The sequence below is a fragment of the Xyrauchen texanus genome, chromosome 15 (genome assembly GCF_025860055.1).
Source record: "Xyrauchen texanus isolate HMW12.3.18 chromosome 15, RBS_HiC_50CHRs, whole genome shotgun sequence".
In the NCBI taxonomy this organism is placed as follows: Eukaryota; Metazoa; Chordata; class Actinopteri; order Cypriniformes; family Catostomidae; genus Xyrauchen; species Xyrauchen texanus.
Window position 1 is genome coordinate 1,728,851 of NC_068290.1, and position 19,718 is coordinate 1,748,568.

Here is a 19,718-nt window from a genome sequence, read left to right on the forward strand (position 1 = left end):
CAAGAGATTAGAGGGAATAAGCGGGCCGCCCACGGGTCGGGAGGCCACTTCCATACCTCGGCCGTCATCTCAAACAAATCTAGGAAGGCCTCTGGGTCGTCACTTGGCCCCGTTCTCATCATAGACACAGGTGGGTTTGGCTCTCTGGCGCTCTCTAGCGATCAGGCTCTGGAATACCTGCCAGTCCTCCGCTTGTGCCTGGAGCAGGGCTTGGAAATGTTGTTCTAGCTCCAGGCGTAACTCCAAGAGCGCTCAGCGTTTGTCTTGCTGGAGGCGGGCGAGGGACTTGATAACTTCGTCCAGCGGTGTAGACTCCATAACGGCGCTATCCTCCAATTCCCGGGTTTTGACGCCAATGTAACAAGGTTTAAAATGGGAGAGGAAGAGGCGGGAACCGGCCGAACAGTCAAAGTAATATTTAAAGTAAACTTAAAAAGATGCAAAACACAAAACACACATGGCAGCTGCCTGTGGCTCTCTTTCTCTCTAACTGCCGTATCCCGCTGCACTTATCCCTCTCCTCGGCTGATTAGTCTGATTGGGGGTGGGGCGTGCGTAGGCCCCACCCTCCTCCTCGTCACACTCATATTTAAGATTAAAATGCACATTCTAAAAAATCTTTCAAAATGTCGCACACATGTCATGTAGACCCGTGTGTAATCTGTAAAGTTTAGGAAATAACTCAAATATATTGATAGATTTTAATGAAAAATGTAACTAAACTAAAACAAACACAGTTGGTAAATTAAGTTAAACTAAATAATAATTTGATATTGCAAGGGGAACACAAACTATTGCGTACGTTTTACTTACATTTGAGAATATAAACTAGCTAGATCTATATTATAGATAATAAAACTATTATGTTTTATTTAATGCACTTTAGTTTAAAGTGGAATGTACATTTATACGCTGATATTCGTTGCGCCATCTTGTGGACTAAGACAACAAAGTCAATTTAATAATCCGGTGACTTTAAAATTCGAATTTACAAAGACACTTGATGACGTGTGATCACTCTGTGAATCACAAAAGGCTGTTTAATAAGTAAATATATAGTGTGCACATGCAGGGCCAGCGCGTTATTGAATGTTGCTACTCTGTTTACGCACACACTCGTGGCTATTTTTAGCCTTTACGCGGTGTGCAACATTTAAGCGCTACTCACAAACAGCATCTCAGATGTAGATGCTCAATAGTTCGGTTCAATTATAATATGCATTCAGAACGACACCGGAGGAACATTTGACCAGAATTTGAATAAGAAGCGAATTAAACTACTGTGAACTAGCCTACAAACACATACATACAGGACGTCCTGGAGAGCTCAGAATGTCAAAATAAAAGCGTGAGGGTTTAAAAAGTGCACGATTTAAATGTATTACCGTTGCATTTATAATTAAAATTAAAAGTCAATAATAATAATATTAATACCTATTTATTATTATTATTATTGTCACCATTAGTATTTGTTTACACATTTTTAAAACAATATTTAAATTGAACGGGTTCCAAAAAATAACTGTGTGAATGAAAAAACGGGGGAAAAAAGGCAAAAATAAAATTGAATACTGGAATTCCTGTTAATGTTGCTGCTACATTATCCAGTAAACTAGTTAATAATAAAGTGTTTGTTAATAAGCGATACATTTATATTGAAATAATGTGTCGTTATATATTAAAGAGTTCCACACAATAATGTAAAAATATTCTAAACTGATTATGCAAACAACAATATTAGTATCGGATCGGGATTGTCCGATACTGAGATTTCCGATATCAGAATCAGTTCGGAAGAGAAAACGTGGTATCGGTGCATCCCTACTATGGGACACCTGTACCTGTTTGTCTGTGCTTGTCCCAAAAATGACACAATTCAACTTTAATCGACTTTAATAAAAAAAATAGATCCTCATCAATGCCAAGAAGTTACTACTAAAACTCCAAAGTTCTTCCAGACGAAAGTAACAGTAAAAGTGTCTTCCACAAGAGTACTGCGGCATTCCCAGGTATGTGCCGCTCTTTTCAACACGGAAGCCTCCGGCGCTGTTCCTATTCTCTCTGTCATCATCTCGCCATCTTTGAATTCTCACAGATTCACATTTCAAACTTCAAGAAGCTCAGAGAACGTAAACCTGACTCCTAGAAATGGCCCGAAGCCGCCATCACACTCCAATTATCAAATGAAACTCAATTCAAACGTCCCGTGAGAGTTTTAGACCATTAATCCTGGCGGGACTCTCTGGAACTAAATAGACATTCTCTACAAATCCTGCTCATATTAGCGCACTGTTGTATAACATGTCAAAATGGCCCAAAACTAGCAAAGTTTACAACGTCTTGGATTATACGTTCCCAATACGACCCACTGTATAGATATAAACTTCTAGTTCAGTCAGTAGTTTTATAAAAATGTTAAAGGCAAAACAACGGCCCTGAATGAGATGATATTTAAGATATTTGCTAATTCAACCCACACAACACTTCATTTAACAACTAAACAGGTCTAAATGGTTTACTGGGATTTTGCCCAGTGGGGGGTTTTTGGGGTACAGATCTGACATACAGCATACATTATACATGACATAAATCAACCTCATGAGAACAGGTGCTCATACAGCCACAGGGGAAACTCAAGCTTTTCCTAAAATGATGTAATCACAGTCTGGGGAATCTAACGTTCCAGTTCACTTTCAGAAAAGCATTATAAGTGCACTTAAATGCAATAACAAATGCAAACTCAGAATTACAAACAGCAACAACTAATAGCATAAAAATGTGACATTTTGCGTAAGGATGATTTTACAGGCGGTTTGCATGGGAATACTAGTGTTCCAGTGTCTTTGCATAGTGAACGCTTGAACACTCAACTTGCAAAACTCAAAACGTTACTGGTAGATATTTGCATCTTTGAGTTGTGTCGTTCTGGACAACTACATATCTGATAGTGTTACATACGTTCCAGCTCTTGTTCTAAATGTTGTTGAATGCTAATGAGAGTGAACTGCAATAGCAAATCTGTTGATTAATGGTAAATGTTCTGCACTTACATAGCGCTTTTATTTTAACCTTAGCGGTTACCAAAGTGCTTTAAACTGTGTCCCAATCACCCATTCACACACATTCACACACCAATGGTGGCAGAGCTGCTATGTAAGGTGCTAGCCTGCTATTGGGAGCAACTTGGGGTTCAGTGTCTTGTCCAAGGACATTCGGCATGTGGAGTCATGTGGGCCGGGAATCGAACCACCAACTCTGCGATTAGCGGCCGACCCGCTCTACCACCTGAGCCACAGCCACCCCTAAATTAATGGACTGGGACAGTTCAAACACGGACTTTTCGTCACCCATTTTTCAGCCCGCTCTGTTTTGACTTTCTCTCACTCGTTACAACCTGGAGATCGGCGTAATAAATTGGTAATATACTGTATATTATTGGTTTAGAGGAATAAATCACTCAATGAAGTACAAAAGTAGAAGCTCAGCATCATCTCCGAGCAGCTTTTTAGCACACAATAAATGAAGCATGGAGACCAATAACCACACACACATCATGAAAGCACCATTAAAGTCTAATAGCTTGTTTGCAGTCACGTGATTCTTATGACGGGCGAACTTCAGATGGTCATTCCAGCTCATTGCAATTGCATGGCAGGGTAAGTTATTTCAATTCGCCTGCAAAGACTTTGTAATTAGCTTTGCAATCGTTACGTATTTTTGTTCAGTTGCAGAGCTACAAACTCAAACAAAGAAAAGAAAACAATTACTTTAACTTTACAAAGTACGGAAACAGCTAACGTTACATAAATGTAGCCACATACGTTGTATGAACTTACCTTTGACGAGTGCTCACTGCACACATGAGCATTATCCGACTCGGCTCCTCCAATTTCTTGCATTTTCCCGCTTATGAACAACAACTTTTGGTACACGATAAAAAGCTCCTTGTGGTTTCTCGGTTTGGTCGATTTGAGCAACCGTAAATGATGCAAAACCTTGGCATTTTGAGTTTGTGATAGTGCTTTCCTATGCATGCCATCTGCATTTCACGCCAGAGCAACGCACTGACGTGACGTCATGTGCAAACATGCTATAAAAAATGGTGCACAAGGCTTGTGCGCTTAAAACGCCCAGGTTATCCTTTTTTTCCCCATGGCGATCAGCCTTTCAAAGTACACTCTTTTGAACACATGGTTACACAGACGCGTTCAATGCATGTTCTTTAGTAGTCAACAATAGGCGCAATAGAATGTCCGCGGGTCTAGATAAATACTCTGCACGCGGACAGTCCTCAAGTACTGTGATGATGGGGAAATTTGCTTCATGCTAACTATGCGCGAGATGTAGCAGCGCACGGAAAAGTAACTAAATAAAAAATTTTCACTGAACTATTTAATATAATAAAATGTAAATATTACCAGCGCAACTAGCAACTAGCCGTGACATAGCTATTGTTTATTGCAAAGAACATATCTGGCTGTTCCTAAGAGCGCGTAAAATGATAAAGTCAAAAGATTTAGAAGAAAAGATCGCAGACTTCTGCGGCTTCACTCAGTGTTCCGCCAAAATAAAAGCTCAAATTATTTCTAGAAATAAAATACAACAGAAATATATCACTACTGTATAGTCATATGTAGTAATCATAATAATAATAATAATATAGCAATAAATAATTATATTTAAGCAATATATCACATCTGTGATGTTATGTTAAAAATAAAAGTTAATTAATTAATTTATTTGTTTAGACACGCTTTTGGTGATAAAATAGAATGAACCTCTCAAATACGGAATCCTGAAGAAATAAAATAAATTTTTTATAAAACTGATTTCACATCAGGCCCTAGTGATCAATTGCGTTACGGAGCCAAACGGGAATTCTAAAGACTGTTGTGGGGAAAAAGAATTGTTAATTTGAGCAACTATCGCAAATCTATATTAGAGGTCGACCGATGGTGGATTTTGCCGATACCGATAACTAGAACGATAACCGATTAATCAGCCGATAGTTTTTAAAGTCGATTTATAGAATGTCCCCAAAATTTTTTTAGACTTTCTTAACTATGGCGGGTAAAACAAAAGAGTCCAAAATGACAAAAATCTAATATGCCGTTTTTGTTCAACCAAAATCCCAATAATAACCGAAAGAAAAATTAAGAATTGGTGCATATCGCGGGACTTTTAAGTATAAACAAGCCCGAAACACAGCCGGGGACTCTTATTTTGAAATGTCAAAATGCTGATAACCAAAAGCAACTATCGGCACCGATTAATCTGTAAAACCGATATACAGTATCGTCAAACTCTAGTCTATAGAAAGCCATTTTTGTCAGTGGATAACGACAATTTCTAATTTGTAATATTTACAATTAATTTCAAGTAAATATCAATATCAAGTAAATAGTGTAAAACATGTTTAAATTAGTTTATTTCAATTGCTATGATTAAATTTTATTATACTACTGCCATATTGGCATTTAGTACGTATATTTGATATACTCAAATTTAAATATCGGTGCAGCTAATCAATATAAGCCGTGTCGTAGCGAACATATCTTGCTGTTAACAAGAGTGCGTTTCTCAAATCGCAAGTAAAAAGTCAAATGCGTAAAGAAACGCTTAAATAGACAGTTCACTAGGAGCATTTGTTTTCGGGAACCTGGTGCGTTTTGGACAAGACACAACCACTAAAGACCTCCATCTACAAGTAAGGGGCCGTTCACTCCGAACACGTATGTCTTTTGTTATGTAAGCATGCGCTAGATGGATGTCTTTGTTGTGCCGTGTCCCGCAGTTTTTTCAGCATCTCGCATTTTTAGATGCTGTGTCGGTTTAAAAGGAAGTTGAGCCTTTCAAACGCTTTTAGAGACAACAGCGATCTGTTATATTCGTTGCACTATGTCTGTTTAAGCCCAAAAATGCGATCGGTCTGAGTCAAGTCGGTCAAGTCATGGCCAGTGCTTGGTGCACATCCAAAAAATCCGAATGTGCATTCTTATCTTAAATTCGACGATGCTTAATTTGACAGCGTTCAGTTATTCTGAAGTCAGCATGTTTGATTTGGTTTGTCGCAAGAGTAAAAAAACGTTAGAATACAATGAAGTGCAAATCAGATTTAAAAGCTTTAGCTGAGGGGAACGTTTTCAGCTCAAGAATACAAACTCTTTCGTCTGTTTCTCTCACGAAACTATCGTATGGCTTTCTGACTCCTTACAAGTCATATGGGCCACTTTTATGGTTATTTTTGGAGCTTGAAACTCCAGTTCCCATTCACTTTCATTGTACGGAAAAGAGCAACGTTCTGCCCAACATCTCCTTTTGTGATCCACATTAGAAAGATATAAAGGGGTTTGGGTATCTCAGCGAGTATTGATGCTGACTATCGCACCTGGAGATGTGAGTTTGAATCCAGGGCGTTGAGTGACTCCAGCCAGGTCACCTTAGCAACCAAATTGGCCCGGTTGCTAGGGAGGGTAGAGTCACATGGGGTAACCTCCTCGTGGTGGTGATTAGTGGTTCTCTCAATGGGGTGTGTGGTGAGTTGTGTGTGGATCGTGGAGAGTAGCATGAGTCTCCACATGCTGTGAGTCTCCGCGGTGTCATGCACAATGAGTCACGTGATCAGATGCGCGGATTGACGGTCTCAGAAGCGGAGGCAACGGAGATTCGTCCTCCGCCACCCGGATTGAGGCGAGTAACCGCGCCACCACGAGGACCGACTAAGTAGTGGGAATTGTGCATTCCAAATTGGGGAGAAAAAAAAAGATATACAGATTCGAAATGACACGAGGGTAAGGAAATGCTCTTTTTTTGCCCGAACAATACACAACCATAGCTTTCTATTTATACTTTATCGTAACTAGGGATAACATTAGCAACTATTCGCCTACTACAGTTCACATAAGACAGCCTAAGACCTCTCCATCATTTCGAAAAGTGTAAATGATGATCCACAGCATTTCCTTTGACTGCTATTTCCAGCATCAGTTGAGTAAGCTTCATCAAGGTCTGATTGTTTTCCATGTCACATCCCGAATGTAAGACGAGCTGATGCTTACCTGTTCTTTCTCAAGCAGTGACTGCCCACCTCCCTGCGCGTGTAACCGACGACTGCATTGCTGCTTTTTGCACAGCTCTGGCAATATTAAAGCATGCTCTATTCTTCCTGCAGATTGTCTAACCTTGAGGCAACGTGAACCGAGATCAGTCCGTCACAAGATCCACTAGCGTGTGACCCACAGCTGCACTGCCCTTGAGAGAATCGCCTACTGTTTCCAAAACCCACACAACTGCTTAAAACTGCATTTATTGCGATAAAATGGTGTTTGATTATCATTAACATTACATTGTGAGATGTAAATGATGCTATGTGCCATGATGTTGTAGTACAATGTAATAACTAGGCCCATATGGGGGAAATGGATAAAGCAGAGCTGAGGGTACTACACTCATATTGGTAGCTCAAATGACACTAAAATTAATCCAAAGTCATTTCTGCACCCCTAGTGGCTCCAAATGGAATTACAAAAATAAGCATTGTTTTCAAACAGCTTTCCCGAATATGCCACCCTTCTGTCATTGGTCAAGCAAACAGATAATCCCGCTCCAAACGTATGCCATTGGGCTGGTCGGGATACTTAAAACAAACAAACAACATTTTTATAGCGACACAGAGACACAGTGTTTAAGAAAATCAACCTGCAAATGGCTTATTAACAGTCATATCTGCATATTAAGCTAGGAAAAGTATTTTAACATTGCACATTTTCAGCTTACATTAAGTTTGCCACATGCATAGGTGTTACAAGCCAACAAATGAACACACCAGTGACACATTTCAAACATATTTCACCAAATATCTGCAAGCAGTTCGCGAAACTCCATGGAAAGTTCATATCCTCGTAGTTTCATGCATTAAAGTAGTCACATTGTTTAGCATTTGCATGTGACCAAACATCTTGAATCACAAGACATATTATTTAGAACAAAGCAAATGTTTATGTGGAGTACTTTACATTTTCATGACAAAAAGACTGGGTGATGAAGAGAAATGTGGATAATGTGTCATAAAAATAACTCTAAAACGCAGAATTTCATGGAATTTAATTAAGTAAATCGCAGCCTGAAAAACGTCCATCACAGTTTTCCGCCAAATTAAAAGCTAGATTTTTTAATAGAAATAAACTACAACAGAAATATATCACTACTGTATAGTTATGTAATATTCTCTGTAGTAATCATAATGAAAATATAGCAATAAATAATTACATTTAAGCAATATATCACATCTGTGATGCTCTGTTGTGCAGCACTTGATTTGACAATAATAAATTACATTTTGTGTTTCGATAGTGCTGTAAGGATCTGTATAAAAGCACTTTAATTTGACAAAAATAATGCAATTTTATGTAAAAATTTAATTGTTCTATTTTCATTTAATAAAAGTTCATAAAATAGATGATAAATGGTGATAAACTCTCAAATACGGAATAAAAATAAACTAAAACTGATTTCAAAGGGCCTTAATGATTCAGTTGCGTTACGGAGCAAAAAGGGAATTCTAAAGACTGTTGTGGGGAAAATGTCTTTTTAATTTCAGCAACTATCGCAAAACTTATGAAACAAAAAAGTCTTTATTAGAGGTCGACCGATTGTTGATTTTGCCGATACTGATAACTAATGCAGTGGGAAAGACAGATAACCGATTAATCGGCCGATAGTTTTTAAAATCGGTTTACAGAATGTCAAAAAAAATATAGTAGTTTTTTGTTCAACCAAAATCCCAATAATAACCAGACAAAGATTTAAAATTGGTGCATAACACGGGACTTTTAAGTGTAAACAAGCCCGAACCACACCAGGGTCTCTCATTTTGAAATTACAAAATGATGAAAAACTATCGGTAACAATATACATCAATTTTTGCCGATACCGGTAGTACCAAAAAACAACTATCGGCACCGATTAATCGGTAAAACATATATAAAAACTATCGGTAACAATATACATAAATTTTTGCTGATACCGATAGTACCAAAAAACAACTATCGGCACCGATTAATCGGTAAAACATATATAAAAACTATCGGTAACAATCTACATAGATTTTTGCCGATACCAATAGCACCAAAAAACAACTATTGGCACCGATTAATCGGTAAAACATATATAAAAACTATCGGTAACAATCTACATAGATTTTTGCCGATACCAATAGCACCAAAAAACAACTATTGGCACCGATTAATCGGTAAAACATATATAAAAACTATCGGTAACAATCTACATAGATTTTTGCCGATACCAATAGCACAAAAAAACAACTATTGGCACCGATTAATCGGTAAAACATATATAAAAACTATCGGTAACAATCTACATAGATTTTTGCCGATACCAATAGTACCAAAAAACAACTATTGGCACCGATTAATCGGTAAAACATATATAAAAACTATCGGTAACAATCTACATAGATTTTTGCCGATACTGATAGTACCAAAAAACAACTATCGGCACCGATTAATCGGTAAAACCAACATAAAAACTATCAGTAACGATCTACATAGATTTTTGCCGATACCGATGGTACCAAAAAACAACTATCGGCACCGATTAATCGGTTAAACCTATATATCGCCTACCTCTAGTCTATAGCTAGCCATTTTTGTCAGTGGATAATGCACAATTGATAATTTATAATTTTTACAATTAATTTCAAGTAAATATTGTTTGTATATCAAAAAAGATTGTGTTTAAATTGCTTTATTTGAATTGCTATGATTACATTATATTATACTTCTACCATATTGGCATTATTTCATCCATCGCTCACCACACTCTATTGATTGCCAATCATTATAATAGCAAAAACATGCAATGCCATAATATGAAGTCATATGCAACAACCGAAACTTCAGCAGTGTTGCAAACATGAGGCCTGTCCTGGAATTTCACAGCAGCGCAGAACTTTCTCCAGTGCATGCCAGTCACGAGCACGCCCAGAACCCAAGAACTCAGTGCATGGGCCCTGCATTCAGTGCACTTACATTCTTACATAAACGCAGAGGACACAAACAGATGCTAAACTTCCTCTCTGTGCATGCATTTGACTGTAATGTGCCATGAAATTCTTCTTGACAGCAAAGTGACTTCTCCCCTGACGAAAATCCAAACTAAAACACATGCATGGGAGTTTAAACAGCGTTCACCTATACACAGGATAATCTCACAGATTGCACGACGATGTCACATCAGAGAAATCAGCTATAAAAGTGCATTCAGATACTTCTCTATGCATGCATTGATTTATTTCACTGTACCTGTTTTCTCCTTTCGCATTGGAGGGCGGCGGGTGCAGAACTGTCTGGTTTTCCTCCATCTCAACTACACATTTTGTGCTCAGCTCAATCTCTGAAAGCCAAAAGTTGTTAAACTCGCCTAAAAGTCCTTATACATACTATATTCGTGTTACGCGCTCGTTTAATAAGCATTAAAATAGCACACTTAACACGCATAACAGGAGTTGTAGCGACGCAGAAGAGATTAAATATTTAAATATTAACATGTTTAAAAGCATCTTACCTCTCCGATTCATGGGTCGAACTCGAACCGCCACTTTTACCTTCGTATCCGACATTTTAACTCAATTTAAAAGGCTTTAAAGTGGAGGAGAAACCCTCTAGCTCTTCCGAACAGCGGGCCGAATAATAATAACATGGAACTCCCCGCAAAGTCTCCAAGAGAAACGTCTGGGGTGCTCGTACCCGAGTAAAATACTCCCACAGTCCATAACCGACCAGAAACACCAGTCGATATTAATCCAAACCAGTCTGTGGTTTTACTTTAGTCGGGTTAAATGTGCGTGTTTATGAAGGATCCTGCTTCAGCCTGCCAGCCGCATCCAGACCGCCATCTTCCGCTGACTGATCCCTCAAAAGAGACAAATGTCCAGTGCATGAATATGCATGAAAGACATTGCATATATTTGCGTTTAAAAAAAGACCGGATAAACCAAAAAGAAACTGATGTAGTTCCTATAAAATGGTTGTGTTGGAAAATTAGGATAAACGGGGGAGAGAGAGAGAGAGAGAGAGAGAGAGAGAGAGAGAGAGAGAGAGAGAGTCACTAAACTTGTGTTAATGTTTACCGTTATCTAGTTTTATTTTGTATCTGTACCTTTATATACTTCATAATGAGGCTAATTTTATACATAATTTTGCTAAAGTGGTGGATTCTTACTTTCTTACTCTTTCAAACAGTGCTATGGTGCAGTGATGGTTTCAGATGGCACTGAATGATTATCATTATGTGCCATGCTCAGGGCTGGACTGGTAATCTGGCATACTGGGCATGTTCCTGGTGGGCCGACGCACTTTGGGGCCGATCGGGGGTGGACTGGCCAGCGGGAGAACCGAGCGGGCCGGTGGGTCGGCCGCAAAATGTGCCGAATGGGCGGCGATAAGCTAAAATGAGCTGTTGCGTTATGCATAACGGACAGCAAAATGGCGCCATGGCATTCACAGGCAACTCCAGGGTATTGAAATTATATATGTCAAAATATTATGTTGGCTTCACAAATCCCAACAAATGTCTAGATTACCTATGTAACCTCGGTTCCCTGAGATGAAGGGAACGAGACATGCGTCATGCTTACGCATATTGGAAATTCCTTTTCCGACGACCTAGTTGAAACCCTTCTACAATAACGGCAATTCTAAGATTGGCTACGGTGGAGGGGGGGTTTTCCTCTTTTTCTCCCCAATTTGGAACGCCCAATTCCCAATGCACTCTAAGTCCTCAAGGTGGCGTAGTGACTTGCCTCAATCAGGAGCGGAGCCAGGAGTTTTTTTTAAAGAGGTGGCCAGGCAGGCGATCAGTCTGTGGTGGCACAAAAATGTTCGGATGGAGAGGTTTGGCGACCTTGGTGTGCACACATGTTAAGTTTGTACATTTGTACAGAGATGATTTCACCTCTAAAGAACAAAATTGTGCCAAAAAATGACAAATAAATTACTAAAACAGAAATTGCGAAAGGGGTGGCCAGGCTTCGATCCATGGTGGACACCCCTGGCCACCCCCTAGCTCCGCCACTGGCCTCAATACGGGCAGCGGAGAACAAATCTCAGTTGCCTACGAGTCTTAGACCATCAACCCGCGCATCTAATGACGTGGTTTGTTGAGCACGTTACCGCGGAGACGTAGCGCATGATCCCATGTCCACCGCGGGATCCACACACAACTCGCCACGTGCCCCACAGAGAACGAACCACATTATAGCGACTACAAGGAGGTTACCCCATGTGACTCTACCTTCCCAAGCAACCGGGCCAATTTGGTTACTTATGAGACCTGGCTGGAGTCACTCAGCACGCCCTGGGATTCGAACTTGAGAACTCCAGGGGTTGTAGTTATATTAATATAAATTATATAATATATGGCATTGCCGAGCGATGTCTGTGTACAGCGAGCCCGGGAGAGGAAGAACAGTAAGGATTGACACCTGTGGGAAATAACCTCTAACAGCTGTTTTGTGTTGCTGTGAGAGTTGGAGAGGGATAAATGGGTAGCCACCTCAACCTCCTAAAACCATGGAGAGAGCCGGTCCCCATGACTTTGGTGATGGTGGTTCCATAGAGGGAGGAGCTCAGACCGGAGGTGAACTTAAAAGTCACCGATCGAGACACCCCGGTAATTGTGGAGACCATCACTCACCATACCAAATCACGGACATTGCAAGGAGAATTCTTGCATATCGAGACAACTCTAGGGGTAGTGGTACGTAGTCATCCCTATGGATTAAAAAAGAGAATTAAAGGCTATTTGATATGGGTAATGGAAAAATCCCACAGTGACTGGGCCAGCCCGGAGGTTTTGATTCCGAAGAGGGACGGTGCGGTCCGGTTCTGTGTGGATTATAGAAAAGTCAATGACGTGTCTAAATTTGCTTACCTGCCTCAGATTAATGAGTTGCTCGATCGGTTAGGCGTGGCTCACTTTCTTTCAAGACTGGATTTAGAGAAAGGATATTAGCAGACTCGCATGTCCCTTGAAAAGACAGCATTTTTTCGGTTCTGTTTGTTTGGGGCCCCGGGTACATTTCAGTGGCTCATGGACAAAATCCTCAGATTGCACACTGCTTATGCTGCGTGATTGGTGGCATCAGCTGTGGCATCTGAGGGCTGTTCTGAGGTCACTGAGATGGGCGGAACTCATGGCAAACCCAAAGAAGTGCGCAATTGGGCAGGGAGTATGATATCTGGAGTTCCACTTGGGTCATGGGCAGGTGCGGCCCCAAATTGATAAGACTGCAGCGATTGCAGCCTGCTTGCTAGCTTTTATCATAGTTTTCCTAACTATTCAACTGTCACCAGCCCGCTGACTGATCTGGCAAAAAAGGGGACACCAGATCTGTATTATCTGTTGGGGCATGCTTTCACCCTCTGTTCCGACCACGTCCCGCTCCAGTGGCTCCATCGGATGAATGGTGCCAATGCGTGGATCACCCGTATGGTACGTAGCTCTCCAGCCTTTTAAGTTTGTGGTGGTCCACAGGCCGGATGGCTCCCGCCCTGAGTCAGTAGATGGGGTATGTGGAGAGCGATGCCGGTAGAGAAATGACGGTAAGGATTGACACCTGTGGGTAATTACCTCTAGCAGCTGTTTTGTGTTGCAGTGTGAGCTGGAGAGGGATAAATGGGCAGTCCAAATGGCTGGAGGGGCGAGAGACACATACAGTCATATTCATGTGTGCATTCATTTATGCTATGCTGAAAAGCAAACTGTGTTGGTATACTAAAAAGTTTAAAAAATAAAGATTTACATTGGATTGTTTGCCGGCTCCTGCTTCCTCCTTCACAAGAAAGCCTGAGAATTTCACAATGGGATATTTATATAAATTTGTATTACTTTATTATGTGTGGAAAAGAGAATGAAGAATAATTTGAAAGACATGTAACTTGCAGAGTTACGTATAGGCTTATATTGAACAAAACAGTTAAGAGATATTGGGCTGCAGAATGATGCAACTGATTAATCACAATCAAGTATTTCAGAAAGCCATGTAATAATAAAATGTATACAACAAATTTTTTCAATATTCTCTGCAAATGTTCTGGCAATATAAATGTAGGGTTTGGTCCAGAGTGATCTGATTTTCTCTGCTAGAGAGCATGAGAGAATGAGGGTAAATGTCGCTGCGGTGTGAGTTGTGGTAAGCATCACTTTGGTGCGCTGTGAGGACAGTCCCAGTATGATGGGATCATGGGAAATGGAGCAGAGTAGATTACCGGACTCCCCTAGGGGTGTGTTAATCTCTGTGGATTTGATCAAATCATTTCATACAAATGTAATGCATGTTTAATGGATTAAAATGCATGTGTGATGCATGAACATACGTTTAGTGATAGAGACTGTGAATGTAAGGCAATGTTTTTATTCTTGTATAATTGTTATTCTTGCATTTAGGACCACATATGAATAAATACAAAAATGTATGTAGAATATTTTTTTTTTACCTTTTTGTACAAATTAATTTGTAACACAGCAGGACTATATATTTGAAGGAATATTCCGGGTTCAATAGAAGTCAAGCTCAATCAACAGAATTTGTGGTATAATGTTGATTACCACAAAAAAATCAATAAATCATGATTTCAAGCTCGATTACACTTCCTGTCGTGCCATCTAGCGCTCCGCGCATGCATCAAGCACTAAGAAGTGTAATCGAGCTTGAAATCATGATTTATTGATTTTATAGATATCTATACGTAGATACCCCATTAGACCGCTCCGGACACGTCAACACGTCCGCCATCTTGAAACGGTCAACATTTCCACAACATTGTGCTGTCTACGGTTCCAGGCGGAATGGGATAATCTTTCACAGGTGAGAATGTGAAGATTATGCAATCAGGCTGTTGTCTTCTCTGATAATTAATAATATTAATAATAATATATATATATATATATATATATATATATATACATATATATATATATATACATATATATATATATATATATACACCAATCAGCCACAACATTAAAACCACCTGCCTGGCGTGCCGCCAAAACAGCCACGTCCAAATCAATGAGATCACGTTTTTTCCCCATTCTGATGGTTGATGTGAAAATGTACTGAAGCTCCTGAACTGTATCTGCATGATTTTATGCGCTGCACTGCTGCCACACGATTGTCTGATTAATCACATGGATGATAGTTGGTGCCAGACGGGCTGGTTTGAGTATTTCTGGGATTTTCTCCGAATGGTGCCAAAAACACAAATCATCCAGTGAGCGACAGTTTCTGTGGACAGAAATGTCTTGTTGATGAAAGAGGTCAACAGAGAATGGCCAGACTGGTTCGAACTGACTGAAAGTCTACGGTAACTCAGATAGCTGCTCTGAAATGAGGGTTGGCGCTGTTTTGGTGACCTACACAATGAGTGGTGGTGGCATAGTGGGCTAAAGCACTTAACTGGTAAGCAGATGGTTGTTGGTTCGATCCCCACCGCCACCACCATTGGGCCGTGATATTCCCTCTACCCATTTGAGTGTGCCTCATTTTACAACTTCGAAAGTGGCACCCCTAACGCACGATCAACTGCTTTCATTGTTGATGTACGAACTTTGGCCTTTCCGCTTATACATAGCGGCCCATACAGTAGGAACAGCTGCTAACGAGGCATCTATGTATGTATATCTTTGACCACAATGGCAAGATGTATAGAGAAAAAGGAGTTATATTGTGGTCTGTTCTCACCCACAATCAACTGGATCATTTCAGAAGTCATGGATTAAACCACTGGAGTCTTATGAACTACTTATATGCTGCCTTTATGTGCTTTTTTGAGCTTCAAAATTCCTGATCACCATTCACTTGCATTGTATGGCCCGACAGGGCTGAGATATCGTAAATAGTAAATGTAAACGATGAGAGAATTTTCATTGTTGTGTGAACTATCCCTTTAAAATTATACAATTGAATTCATGATACAAAAGCTTTTCAAACATTTGTATTTTTTATCATTTATCCCCTTTTCTCCCCAATTTGGAACGCCCAATTCCCACTACTTAGTAGGTCCTTAGGGTGGCGCGGTTACTCGCCTCAATCCGGGTGGCGGAGGACGCCAACCCGACCCTCAATCCGGGTTGCGTCCGCTTCTGAGACCGTCAATCCGCGCATCTGATCACGTGACTCGTTGTGCATGACACCGCGGAGACTCACAGCATGTGGAGGCTCATGCTACTCTCCACGATCCACACACAACTCACCACACACCCCATTGAGAGAACCACTAATCACCACCACAAGGAGGTTACCCCATGTGACTCTACCCTCCCTAGCAACCGGGCCAATTTGGTTGCTTAGGAGACCTGGCTGGAGTCACTCGGCACGCCTTGGGGTTCGAACTTCACTGTTTATTCTTTAGTAAGATATATGATTCTAATATGACATGATCGTGTTTTGCACGCTATGGTTGTGTGTGTTATATTTGTTCTTTTGTCTTTATTATTCTGTAGCTCTTGTCTTACACACCTACCTATATCTTCTCAGGTGTGTGAGGTTCATTGATTTACTGTAAGACAAAGATTATTCCGCACTACTTACGTCACAACATTTTTGAAGGAATAAAAGAGAAGAAACTCAGGACTCACTGAGATTTTGGCTCAATGCTGCATCACCAAAATCACCTCACATACACACAACACACCAATACACAAAACATATTGTATGCATGCATATTTGAATTGGTTGATAAAATCATGTCTCTGTGCAAGTCCCCAATGTCTCTGATTCAACGTCACAGTATGATCTCCACTGTCCAAGACAATAAGCTCATTGGACACAGGGGTCCACTCACTACTGGCGCTAGCATAGGTGTTTCCTGTGGCTTCCCAAAACTCCACACCATTCCCCGCTGTGTGTCCCCTACAATTACATCTCCATTTCTGTCAAAACCCACAGAAGATTTGGACCAACTCACTAAGTTCAGACTGAAAAGCCAGCTTTCTCTCTGAGTGATTGATAGATATTGGGAATTATATTATATTATATTATATTGGGGGAGGACCATCATGCATCAGTTGCAGCTAAATTCACTTCAGTACTTCAGTCACAGTACTTTTATTCTCTTATGTTCATAATGTCGTGTTAAATGCATATTTTATTTTATATTGTATAGTGTATATTGTTATTATATTTTTTATTTTATGAATTACCTGGCACCTTATTTAAATTCTATCTCTATTGTTATTTGTTACTATTTTATTATTATTATTTGTCTTGTCATTATCTGTTTTGTGTATTAATGATTTGGCAATATTGCATGTAAACAATCATGCTAATAAAGTACTTTAAAATTGAAAAAATATAGGGAATTAATGAGGTATTACGGTAAGCACAGACATGTAAAGCAAACACATGTAAAGGGCGGACACTATGCAAAATTCAAATGAGACGCGGTGACGTCATGAAGATGTTAATTAGCGTATGACGTCATCAAGCGACATTTAGCTAATTTTCGAGCAGGCTTTATCTACTTTCCATTGAAACTAGTTGGCAACACTGGCCCCACTGACACATGATCACGTGACTATGCAACTAATGAAGGGTCTGTGCTGTCCTCTTTTGGTAAAGTGGGGAAATCCACTCACAATTAGATGAACTTAACAGAAACGTTTCAAGGTGCCCATAAAGACGTTATTCACAGTTGTGAACTGTATGCAGCTATATATAATGTATACATGCAAGCAGGGGCGTAGCAGTCATTTTAAAAGTGGGGGGGGGGGACACAGCTGTCAGCAGTCTCTGCAAGCCAACCCAACAGTATTACAGTATTAATATACAAGTATTATATTAATATATGTATTATCTACTTTTAATATTTTTAGTTGTAAGGGGGTTAAAGGGAAAGGAGGCAAGAACCAGTTTAACAATATAAATAATATTTAATGATATAAAGAGACACAACACACACAGGGCAGCTGCTCGTAATTCTCTCTCTCTCCAACTGTTGTCATGGGCCACCTTTAACCCTTGCATGCGCCATTAGGCTGATTGGGCACGGGACATGCATCGTTCCAGCCCGGCCCCGCCCTCCTCCGCTCAACGCTTGTATTTTAAGGATTCAAGTATTGCAAAATTAGTTGCAAAAATAAAGGGCATCTTTAATGTCACACATGACATTAAAAGACTGAGCACACGCTGATCCTGAATTAATAATTTAATTAATTACAATAATGACAAGCGTGCATGTGCACAATTATATTATTACTCAGTGCATTGTGGGATTTAAAAGGGACGAGTGTTTTGACGATGTTCACCAAAATTCGTTCAGATGAATTTAATGACTCAGTGTCCATTTCTGATGATGTCAGAAGGTGACAAATGAGTGTATCACTGAATCAACCATCAAAACAACATTTTAATCCTTTAAAATGACAAAAGAGACTAAAAAGAGACTTCAGTATTAGTTTAAGCATTATAATAACAAATACAGTTTGTGATCTGCTGAACATGACTTTTACCAGAAGACCACAATAATAGTTTATAGTAGTTATAATGAGTTTTCATTATAAAAGCGTGTCTAAATATCGATTGACTTCAGTAAAATGCAAAAGTGTAAGGGTTGTTTCGGCTCATGAAACTCACCTGTGATTGGCTGGATGGGTCGCTCAATCAGCCCAAAGTAATAAATCGTGATGTATACTGGATACAAATCCACCATTCGGACGGGTTTACCTTGGAAAGTGCGGGGGACACAAATCACCTTTTTAAAGAGTGCGTGGGACGTGTCCCGTGGCTGCTACGCCCGTGCATGTAGGGTACAACGAGGCTACAGGCACAGGGGTCATCCTACAGGAACGTCAAATTTTAAGGTGGCAAAATGTCTACAAATAAGTTTGTAAGGAAAAATACTAAAATCTGGACTAAGAGGGGAAGCTTGGAAATGTCCTCAGATATTAGTAAAGAACCAAAGACATGGTGACTTTCTGTCCACCACCTCACTTTCAATGTCCAGGTGTCCATGATGAATTCCCAGAATCCCTGCTCAATCTCACCTGATCACTGATCAGAGCCAGGGGCTCGGGGATTAATCAAACAATGTGTTTGTCACCAATATCAATTAATGTCATCTCAGGTGGCCAGATGAACTTCTAGCTCTTCTATAATAGCCATAACCAGTGGCAGAGCTAGGGGGTGGCCAGGGGTGGCCGTGGCCACTATGCACCGAAGCCTGGCCATCCCATTGGCCACCCCACCTGCAATTGCTGTTTTGGTCATTTTTGGACACAATTGAGTTCTTTAGAGGTGAAATCAGATCTGTACAAATGTACAAACTTAACATGTGCACACTCTAAGGTGGCCATAACTGTTCAGAGATCATCTTATATGATTGAAGCATGCAAATGATTTCTCCCTCAACAGAGTATTTAAATACTTCTTGTCTTCTTCGAAGGCTGGAGACAGAAAATGAGTACGTTTCTGTCGAATGACCCACACATGAAGGAAAATTTGCTTTTTTCTGGTCACAAAAAATGAGGAATGAAAGATCTGTTTGAAAAGAAATAACAACAGGACTTTGCTTTGATTCAAATGATGATTATTTCTAATTTTAAGGTATAGCAAGGGGGGCTTAAATGTCATGAAACGGTCATTTTACTCTTCTGCTTATCCGTGTAATATGACTCGGCCCACTGCTTCTGTCTTTGCT

The 19,718-nt window shown here is 40.0% G+C and overlaps 1 protein-coding gene across 1 annotated transcript in view; it reads right to left on the minus strand.

Moving 5' to 3' along the window:
• The window catches only part of kif13a (kinesin family member 13A), an 87,566-nt gene extending 76,604 nt beyond the window's left edge, over positions 1-10,962 (minus strand). Inside the window, 2 exon segments of the mRNA XM_052143748.1 lie at positions 10,323-10,413; positions 10,585-10,962. Of these exon segments, the coding sequence (XP_051999708.1) occupies positions 10,323-10,413; positions 10,585-10,639 (146 nt within the window). The 5' untranslated portion in view covers positions 10,640-10,962.
• Between the last annotated feature and the right edge of the window lie 8,756 nt (positions 10,963-19,718).